Raw genomic sequence first — 11246 nt, 5'->3', positions numbered from 1 at the left:
TTTACTAGGAAAGCTGGAAACTATAAAACTGTAACAACAACACAAAAAAATATATTGACGGGAGAAAAACAAGCATACTGTGCCAAAATCTATAAAAGTGTTTCGATGACTGGGGTGGGAGGAAGGAGCCACTTTTTGATGTTCAGTATTTATACAGCTGCCTATTTAGTGGTAAGAACTCATAGCAGCTGTGATACCTCTAAAACAGGAAACCACCAAGTCACTGTAATATTGATAGTTAAATGTCTTTTATGTTTTAATCACTCCCCATGCAGGAATGTAGACTCCTGAAGAATTTTTCCTCCTTGAGGGCCATCGTTTCGGCACTGCAGTCTAATTCCATCTATCGGTTAAAAAAGACTTGGGCTGCTGTCCCAAGGTAAGTTCCCAAGAGTCTGCTCTACTTTTGTTTGGCCGGAATAATTAGTTGTTGCGATGGGTCCTCACCTTCAAAGCTCATATCGCATAACTAGATAAACATATTTGAAATCCTCTGTGTGTTTCAGGCAGGGTGCGTCTTACACATAATCATTAATGACTTTTGAGGCAGGGCTCGTGCAGAAATCAAACTCATTCTAAGTATACCAAAGCCAAGGTTATTGGCTTTGGGGATGATCTGAAGGATGTGCTTATTATCTGGATTTTGAGGGATAAAGTCATGGAGTGATGAAGTTACAGCAATTTGCCATTACTTCTGGTTATTTTTGAGACTCACTGCAAAGCCCTAAGCTATTTTAGGACTCAAGGGGTAATGTGTGCAGATAGGACGTTAGTTCTTGATGTTCAGTAGGAAACTATTTAGTTGTCCTTTTAGTTTCAGCATTTTAAAAGCTATCTTATTGGCATTAAAAACCTTTAAATGTTCTTTTCTAAGTACCTGAAATTATTAACTGGCCACATCCTATGCTGTTTTTCTTCAATATTTCTTGGTGCAACCTTTGGAATAATTAACAACTCAATTTCCTGATTTTTGCACTACTGCCATCTCTTCCATTTCTGGAACTTCACTGTAGATCAAAGAACTTTGTGCAAAGGAAGGAAAGGTGAGGGAGGGGGAAGTTCTGATTCTCTGTCACTACAGATTTAGAGGCTGGGGATTGTGTTGTGAGTACAACTAGGCCAGCTACATTAAACAAGTCTGCCCAGGTTTGAACTAGTCAGGAATTTGGGCTACATCAGGGAAGAATGTATAAATTCTGTATGGTCTATATCACATATGGTATAGTCAGTTTCAGTTAGGAGGAGCAGGAGACCAGCTGGCTTCCCAGCCAGGCTGCCTTAGTGGGGCAGAATGGAAGGTCTGGGTCCTCAGTTTCATAAGTTTACTCAGAGTTGATCAAGCCCTGAGGGACTGACACTGTTTGAATTTGCAAGAGCCCCAAGCTGGTAAACCAGAGCTTCATAAAGTTATGCTGAAAAATGAGTGCCACAATCCTCAAGCTTGCTGATAAGCTCATATTCTCATTCAGGAGATAGTCCACTTGGTGTAAGCCAAATTATTTATTAGGTGATTCTTTGATGGGTAAAAAGAAAAAAATAAAGTGGATGTTTATAATGCCTTATGTTACAGAGCTGTAGAAGCCACAGCTACTTGCACTCCAAAGCCCGTGCTTTGTTTCTGACGCCAATATCTATCAGTAGAAGAAATGGCAGGCTTTTCAAAGACCAATGCAATTTTCATGATTATTACTCTTTTCTTGGGTTCTTTCTTCTCTGTTTTGAATAATCAAGGTGATTGTGTGTATTAAAGAGAGATTAGTTGGTTGATTTTCCTCTGCACACATTTCTCCTTAAGAACGATGGGGTCATATAAAATCATTACTTGATAGACACTGGTGAAATACGATAGGAAAATCAGAAGCATGCAGTGTCCCCGCCCTCCACACCTCTACTTCACCTCCTCTTTCCCTTATCACCACTCCCCACTCAACTGTAGTATCAAAAACAAAGGGACAGTCAAGTGTTAAAATGCAGCCTTACTCGACTGATTGCAGCCTTGTCTGATTGCCACGAAAGGTAATTCTTTGGTTGTTGAAAAAAGAACACTAAGGAAAGTCATGTAACCAGCCTAAGATTTCTTCCACAGCAAGTTTGAGACTAAAACATGAGCAAAAAAAATAATGGACTTGTATCTTAGTCTCCTTGGTTGCCATATGAAAAGATTTATTCTAGCTGGATTTTAAAACTATTTTCTAAAGACAAATGAAAAACCCTCTAAGCTGCATTCTGTATAACATATGTTTCGGGTTTGTTTCTTAGTTGGTTTGCGTGTGTTTTAGCGAGGACACTACAGAAATGTCACAGTTCCTTAGAGAACACACTTCTATATCAGCTTCACATGTTCTCTATTGCAAAATTCAAGGAACAGTGTTAAGATAACTTATTTGGACATGGTGCATCTATACAATGGAATATTTTGCAGGCATAGAAGGAGTGTAGTACTGATACATGGTGTAACATGAAGGAATCTTGAAAACATGCTAAATTAAAGAAGCCAGCCACAACAGCTACACATCATATACTTAGACTTGTATATGAAATGTCCAGAATCAGCAAATCTGTGGACACAGAATGTAGATCAGTGGTTACCTAGGGCTGGGGCTGGGAGGATGGTAGGGTCACAGGGTGATAGCTAAAGGATAAAAGATTTCTTCTTGAGGTGATAAATATTCTAAAATTGATTATGGGGATGACTACTCAACTCTGTGAATATGGTAAAAAGTATTGGACTGTGTACTTCAATGATATGTGGATTATATCTCAATAAAGTGTTATTTAAAAAAAAAAGAAAAGAAAAAAGATATCTTACTTGGTTATCACTTTCCCTATAATCCTTCACATTTGTTGCTTTAAGTAGACAGAGAGGATACTTATTCATTTAGGGCCACATATAGTTAATTTTGAAATGATTTTCTCCAAATATGAGTAGCTTAATGATTTTCTTTATTATTTAGAGTAATATTACACTCACTATAAAACAAACAGGCTCTTAATAATATGTTTTTTTCATAATAATGAAAATGTTGCATAAATAGTGATATTGCCCCTGTTAATTCTTTGTCTTCAGAATCATGCACCCATTAACCCTGGAGGGTGTGTAGAGAAAACCACGAGGCTCACAGAGATGTAGTATCCTGGAAAGGGAGAGGGCAGAGCAGATGCTTTGCATATGTGGTTTCACTCACTTTCCCAGCAGTCCCATAAAAGCGCTGTCATATTTCCCTTGTAGAGATGAGACAATTGAAGCTCAGGAAAGTTAAGCAGCTTGTCCAGGATCATTCAGAAAGTGAGTGGAGAGTTGCAACTGAACTCACCACCTCTGGTTGCAGAGCCCATCCCGGTTCCACCATTCTCTGCCTGTGAGCCAGCAAATTTGTCTTCCATACCTGCAACTCTCGGCAGTTATTCGTGGAAATTTGGGAAAATCCCTGGTTCTGGCATCTTCATCTCTAAAGTTAGGGGCCTGGCCAAGATGACCTCTCAGATCTGTGGGCTCTGTGTGTGTTGCTAACAGTCTTTTTTTTTTTTTTTTTTTTAAACTCACTGACAAGAACATGTCCTAATTGAACAACTTGATGCCCCAATTGAATAATGCTTTTTTATGATTATAATATGCATTGCTAGGGAAATATACCTCTCTTCACATGGGCCAAGTCCACCTTAAAAGAAATAAAAAGTCACCCCGCATAAAAAAATTCATGGGCCTCATCTGTGCTTGCAGTACCCACCAACCCTGAGAGGAGTACAATCCCTCCTTAGACGTGAGTCCTGAAGACAGCTGGGCCGAAGGTGTCGGGTTATTCCTAACTCTTCATTGTTAATATTTTCTTAATCCCTTTTCATAGAGACCGAATGCTGATGTTTGAAGAACTTTCAGATATCTTCTCAGACCATAATAACCATTTGACCAGCCGAGAACTACTGATGAAGGTGAGGCTCTTAGTGAGGGTGCTGGGTAGTGCTTAATAGCTCTGGAATCCATTCAAGGAAGAGTAGCGTCAGGGCTCCTCAAGTTCCTTCAACCCCAAAGAAAGCCTAAAGTAACTAGAAGGCAAAAATTTTTTTAAATGCAGAATCTAAGAAACTTGGGGCTGAGAAAATTCTAAGTCCAGTTGAGCTCTCTCTTTCTACCTCCCTTAGCTTGCCTGTTATGCAAGCAGATTGTGAAACTTGAGTTCATATGTGTATGTACCTCCTTAACAAGCTACTCTGCAAATACCAAGTGCTGGCAGTTTGATGGGTGAGAGGCCCTGGAATATTCCTTCTCAGCAAAACATCTCCTAGAATGACAGAGGCCAAGCCTGCCTGCAATTCCACATCCTTTATTTGGACTAAATTGCACAATCTGTCAGTCAGCAGTATTTATTGAACACCAAATAAGTGCTGACTTCTGAATGATACACTAGGTAAAGATATAGCTTAGTTCATTTTATCTCTCCAGACATTTGTTAAATGCCTAATATTTGTAAAGCTTTGAACCTGCCTCTAGAAATATGAAGATGGGTAACACAAACACTGTTTCCTGGAGTTTACCTTCTAATCGGGGTATACAGACACTAAACAACAAGAATAAATAGTCAAATAAAGACAACTAACAGGTTGTGAACAACTATCAGAGGGGAACTAGCATAGACCAAATATTATCCTCATAGTCTTTCTATAAAGTAGATTTTATCATCATCATTTTGTAGATAGCCAAGACTCAGACAGGGTAGTTACCTGCCCTAGGGCATACAACCAATAGGTGGTAGAGCTAAAATATGCATGTATCTGGTGAGACTCTAAAACCTGTGCTTTTATCACCAAGGCAAAGCTATTTCTTCTGACCTTTTTGGAGTAGGGTGCAGGATGGATCAGGTCCAGCTTCATAGAGAAGGTAAATTAGTAGTTCAATAAATATTGGTGGAACACCCACTAGGTATTGGAGATGTAACCATATTAAAGGCAGTGTTTGATCTTAAGGGGATTACAGTCTCATGGGGGAGGTAAAACATTTATAAAATAGTGTGCTATGTCCTACCATAGGGGAAAGTCCTGAACTGGGCAATCAAAAGTTGTGATTCTTATCCTTAATCTCCTTTTCTATAAATGGGAGCCAATCAAAATATTTGGTCTGTTGACTTCATAGAATTGTTTTGAAGATTCACTATGGTAAAATACTTGAAAGTGCTATGCAAATATAAGTTATTTTTTGTATTTGGTGAGCTATATTCATGTAAAACCAAAGTATGCATAACAAATGAAAATGAATAGAGAATAAGCTGCATATTTGAGCTTAGGGAAGATAGTTGGAGTAGGAGTGAAAATAGGTAGAGGTGGGGTTAGTAAGAAAAGGCATCCAGGTGCTAACTCTTAGGTTAGTCGATTCTGTAAGGGCATTTGTTATGGTCTTCATGACTGTTCCTGTCCTATGTCCTACTTATCCTTCATGTTTCAGTGTAGACTCCTCCTTTTCTGGAAGCCTTCCTTCATTCTCAGGTCTGATTAGGTGCCTTCCCCTGTGCTTCAGGAGAAGCTGTCATTTCTCTGTCCTGGCACTTGTCACATGCTCTATTGCAATTGCCTGTCTCTCTACTGGTCTGTAGGCCTCTTGCAGGCAGGGGCTGTATGTATCTTTTCACTTTGTATCCGTAAAGTCCAACCAGTGCCTGGCATGCAGTAAGCGTTCAGAAGCTATTGTTTGGCTGCATGAATTGATGGGTCTTATCATTCACATGACTTTTTAACAATATGCCCACTGTTAGCCCTTCTTGGAGTAGGTGATATGAGCAGGGCAGTATGTGCTGATGTCTGACTTTAGTTTTGGACTACCTGATTAACTGCACACTAAACAATGATTGCTGAGATCGTGTTACTCCCTGCTTCACATCCCCCTGGCTTTGCATACTTTAAATGGAAACCCATCTGGCTGGAAGGAGATGGCTTAGTGGTCTCCCTGTCAGCAATACGAAGCTAGACTAACTGGAGCCACACATTCAAATCCAAATAGCCCTGAGTCATCCTTCCAAAGTAGATAAATTGAATACTGAGCAGCTCATTGCCTGGTGGCAGCCTTCTGGCTGAAGGCTTAGAAGCAAAGCTGTATCTAGACATTAAAGATCCCATAAACCTTTCTTAAATGCAGACGTTACTCCAGTACTCTAAATTAAATTTCTTATAGATATGACTCAGATTCCAAAGAAAGGAAAAACTTGGCTGTGAATTCATATGGTCGGTGCATTATCATTAATGACAGTGAAATGCTTTGGGCAGTCCATGTATATCTGTAGGTCCCTTTCCAGTCATTTTTGTTAATCATTCTTCAAGTGAAGCGTCTAATTCTGAGTGTAAATTGTCAGCACATTTTTTTTTTTTAATGGAATCACAAGGTACTTAAGTTCTCAAAAGAGTCACTAGGAAAAACTACTGGCCTCTGTTTCTAATGTTACTCCTGGTTTTATACTGATTTATAGTTGGGTAATAGTATAATAGTTTTATTTTATTTTTTGTAGAGATGTAGTCTCACTATTTTTCTCAGGCTGGTCTCAAACTCCTGGACTCTTAGTTTTAAATGACCTAACTTCTCTTCTTCTGGGAAGATGTAATGTGCCACTTATATAATATGGCCCAGGCAACATGATAATTAGCAAAAATCTGTGGTTTTCCTTTTAATTGTTTTAAAAAACTGTTTCATCTCCTCTCAAAGACTATCTTAAACCTGCTATGTCCTTATGATTTCTGAAACCTGGGTAATTCTAAGCAGATGAATTATAGTCTGGAAATTTCAAAACATCAGGAAAGAAAGCAGAATGCCACCAAATCTTGGTTCTCATGACTCTTGGTGAGAATTTTTTTTGGTTGACTTTATATAAAGGACTGCTGGAAAGTCCCAGAAATTCAACCCTGATGGAGACGTATGTTCAGTGACACTCCAAAACATGCTAAACTCAAAGTTAGAGCAAGAGCCTGTTACAGCTGTGACAGTTCTGAGCTGTAATTGCTGGTAACTACTGAGCTTAAGTTAACCAACATTTATTGATATGGATCCAGAGTCTAGTAGAAAAGTTCCATCTAGACCTAGTAGAAGAGGGCCCTCTGAAGTCCAGGAACAGCATGGATGAGGGTAGCTGAACTCTGCTAAAGATGGATATAAAGAAAAGGTGAGACTTAAGCAAGCCATTTGCACTACAGAGACGGAGAGGGAAGAGAAGGGCAGAGGGGGGAGACAAAAGGAGAGAGAGAGGGAGAAGGAGATTGATGGAGGAAGAGGGAGATTTGGCATTTATCCAAACATAGGTGGTGATTAAAGTCATGAGATTGGATGGTATTTCCAAAGACATGAATACAGCAAAAAGCAAGAGGAAGACTTTGACAAGAAGAAGAATCATTAAGAAAATATGAAAACAGCAGAAGAGCCAGGGGGAGAGAATGAGTGATACACTCACAAAAACCTATGAAAACTTTCAAGAAGGTTCAAGGGATTGGTGTTGCGCGACGTTGCAGAGTAGGAGATTTGGGGCTGAGGAAGGAAAAGCTGAAACTGCTGGATGTGGCAGATAAGTGGATTTTCAGTTGACACCTCATTTGGAATAATTGGGACTCGTCAGTCTTTTTAGATCTCTAGCAGGGATGGAATCTCATTCTCATGAAATCATAAAGTCATGGAATCAACCAGTCTTGTAGTTCCCCATCTCAGGTGTTTCTCTCTCCTGACTAATGAGAAGGTTGTCTTAAGTCCTCTTTTGAGATCCCTTTCACCTCTGTTATTCTGTGATTCTTAGGAACCTTTGAACTTTTCCGAAATCCTCTTTAGGAATTTTAGCCATGTCTACAATAATTTCCGATACATTATTCCTCTGCCCATAACTGACATACTGAAGGGAGACCAGAAGGACCTACACACCGGAAAGAGGTGGGCCCTCGTACTCAAGTCAGACATAATTGATTTCTCACTCTAAGCAAATTCTCAAAAATGTGGGAGGACTCACAACTATCTAGCACAGGAAAGGCGCATATTAGGCTGCTTTCTTTTTTTTAGAGGTAGGGTCTCACTATGTTGCTGCGGTTGGACTTGAACTCCTCTACTCAAGCAACCCTCCTGCCTCAGCCTCCTGAGTAGCTAGGATTACAGGCGCACACCACCATGTCTGGTATAGGCTATTTTCATCCATCCCCGGGAAAAACAATGAGTGGGAGATCATTAACTAGTAGCTCTCTTTATTATCATTTGTGATGGGAAGAACTTAAATAGATAATGAGTCACTGTGGGTTCCGTCCCAGTGGTGTACCTGGGACCTGAGTTAAGGCTAGTGAGAGATGGAGCATGTTGGTGCTCTGTCACTATCAGCAAGACCAAGCCACTGAAAAAAATCCTTTTGCGGTTTTATAGTAGTGGAAGGTCATGTGCTCTGGTAATACATAAATCTCAGGAAAAGTGACTAAGGAAAAACTAGTATAGAAGTTATATACTACTGAATTGTGCAATTTACCCCCCATTCATGCAGTTCCTGGAAAATGAGAACTTAACAGGACCCCACAACCACAAAACCAAAAGCACTTAATGTTCAGTCAGCAAACTCGTGATTACTCTATGTAGAAGAGTTTGTTGTTACAATAGACAGGAGGAGAGAAAGGGTAGCCATGTGTCCTCAGGCACCAGGAGGAAGGATTGATTTGTAAGAGTTTCAAACCTGAGAGGCAACTTAGAAGAACTGACCGGGGGCTGGGGATGTGTGAAAGTTCGGCTTTCATGGATTGGTCATGTAGTATAATATTGGACTTCCTCAGAAAACTTCTGGTGCAAAAGTTTCATTTAGCTAAGAAATACTACAGAAGTAGTCCCTTTCTTTCACAGAATGCTGGCACATCCATGTCAGGCCAAGATCAAGAAATCACAAAATGTACAGAGGAAGTCGATCATTGTTTTCAGGATATCTGATTACTTTGAGTTTAATTTGGGATCTGTAAAAGTGTCTTCATTTATGCGAATTGCCTGGCTTATATTGATGATTACTTTCATGACCAAGTCAGGTAATCTTCTTACAAAGTAAGGGGAAGGCTGGGTGTGGTGGCTGGCTCACGCCTGTAATCCCAGCACTTTGGGAGGCTGAGGCAGGTGGATGATCTGAGATCAGGAGTTCAAGACCAGCCTGGCCAACATGGTGAAACCCCATCTCTACTAAAAAATATATATATAATAATAAAATAAAATACAAAAGTTAGCCAGGTGTGGTGGTGCATTCCTGTAATCCCAGCTACTCAGGAGGCTGAGACAGGTGAATCACTTGAACCCGGGAGGCAGAGGTTGCAGTGAGCTGAGATTGCACCACTGCATTCCAGCCTGGGCAACAGAGCGAGACTGAGCGGTTTTTTTTGGTCTCAAAAAAAAAAAAAAAAAAAAAAAAACGAATTTGAGGGAAGAACAAGAAAATCCAAGTCCACCAGCCTCATTATAAATAGACAACTTGCAACAAGCCAGCCAAGTATTTGCATAATATATATTGTGAGAGCCTGCCAGAGGCCTCTTCATTTTGCATGGCATTCTGAGCGAGAGTTACGCAGGGTTGTGTGTGAGAAACTAGATGCCTCTTTACTTCTCTCCATTGTGGCATCCTGTATCAATTCCTTCTGTGTGCATTTCTGTTTCTTAGGAAGGAACCTCAAAATTTGCAAACCTGGACAGCAGTGTGAAAGAAAACCAGAAGCGTACCCAGAGGCGGCTGCAGCTTCAGAAGGACATGGTATGTCTGGCCCTCATCTTCCCTGACAGCTCACAGAGGAGAAGGGGCGCTTGTGGCTGGGCTCCCACATGGCACTGGCACCTTCAGTCAACAGGGCACCCAGGTTTCCAAGAAAGGGTCTCCCATTCTCTACCCCATTTGTTCTCAGCAGCCCTGGGAGGTCTGTAGGAGACAGATGATTACCCCCATTCAACCAGTAGGAAGTAAACACTGGGTTGCAAATCCTGTTTTCTGGCAAAGTTGTTTTCTGAAGGTGAGCGGGAGTTTACAGCAGGTAGTCTTCCTCCCTCTTGCAGTCTCTTCCACCCTCTCCTGCACTTAGAAGCTGCTCCACCTTGGCCTGAGGGCCTCCTGAGCTTCCTACCGTAGTCATCTTCTGATAGGTGGTGACCAAGGAGAAAGAGTGTCTTCTCCACAGGGCCCTGGTCATTGTACTCAGAGATCCTTTTGTTTGTTCTAAACCCTCTAGTCATTGCCCAGCTCTCCTTACTAATCCCAAGGCTAACCAAATCTTTATAGTTTTCAATATTTAAAGGAGCATTATGCCTCCCTCCTTAAGACTGAAAGATAGTTATTATCAACTTTAACTTCACTTTAAACTTCCGACTGTTAGCACAAAGTATGGAAGACCAGAGGGAGGAGAGTAGAGACTGACAAACTCTAAGTATTCTGCTTTAAGAGGGTTTTCTCTTTCTTTGGAAGGCCGAGCGTAAGTAAAAAGTGTTTTTGAATGATAGGACTCTTCTGCAACATGAAACCTATAAAACATTCACAGTGTTACAAACTTTTTTGGTTGTTCAAAGACAAGCTAAAAATAGCTGTTACCAAAAAATACGTTATTTTAGTACAGGATGAGACCTTGTACACAGAATGGGAAGGGCACACTGCAGCTGACAGTGAGTTCCTGAAGGACAAAACCCTCCTTGGTATGAACCTCACAAAGCAGTTCTGGCTGAGGAAGCAGCCAGCCTCATGTCAAGTAACCTGGCTTTACCCTGGTTGAGCCTTTGTGTTCCTGCTAAAATTTCCAGAATTAGCTCGATGGGATTTAGGATAAGGGATCCATGGGGACCCCTTTTTACTTTTCCTTTAGGATGGTTAGTGCCTTGGTGGCTTCATGAAGAAGAGAGATGATTTTGAAGGAGATTTAGTGAAATGAATATAGTGTATCCCTACAGTGGTAGGTAGAAGTGCCTTCACCTTCATTTCCAACTTTTTATTCTGGAATGAGTTTAGATTTACAGAAAAGCTGCAAAGCTAGAAGTTCAGTTTCCCTCATTGTTAACATCTTCTAAAACCATAGCACGTTTGTCAATACTAAGAAACTGACACTGGCATAATACTATTAACTAAAATCTAGACTTTGTTTGGATTTCACCAGTTTTCCACTAGTATTTTCTTTCTGTTCCAGGACCCAATCCAGCGTATCAACTGCATTTTGTTGTCTGTCATCCCAGTCTCCTCTGGTCTACGACAGTGTTTTCTTGACTGTTTTTTATTACCTTGATGGTCTTAAGGAGTCCATCC

General features: G+C 40.6%; 1 protein-coding gene across 4 annotated transcripts in view; it reads left to right on the top strand.

The window, feature by feature from the left end:
- Window positions 1–11246, top strand: part of RGL1 (ral guanine nucleotide dissociation stimulator like 1) — a 289030-nt gene that overhangs the window by 248537 nt on the left and 29247 nt on the right. For all 4 annotated transcript variants that reach the window (XM_031657730.1, XM_003893404.4, XM_031657731.1 and 1 more), the window contains 3 exons: window positions 276–379; window positions 3846–3930; window positions 9630–9719. In XM_031657730.1, the coding sequence (XP_031513590.1) occupies window positions 276–379; window positions 3846–3930; window positions 9630–9719 (279 nt within the window). The remainder of the gene's footprint in view (window positions 1–275; window positions 380–3845; window positions 3931–9629; window positions 9720–11246) is intronic.

This window comes from Papio anubis, chromosome 1 (assembly GCF_008728515.1).
Source record: "Papio anubis isolate 15944 chromosome 1, Panubis1.0, whole genome shotgun sequence".
NCBI classification, from domain to species: domain Eukaryota; kingdom Metazoa; phylum Chordata; class Mammalia; order Primates; family Cercopithecidae; genus Papio; species Papio anubis.
Note: the sequence above shows the minus strand (reverse complement) of the source record. Positions and strands in the feature narration are given on the sequence as shown.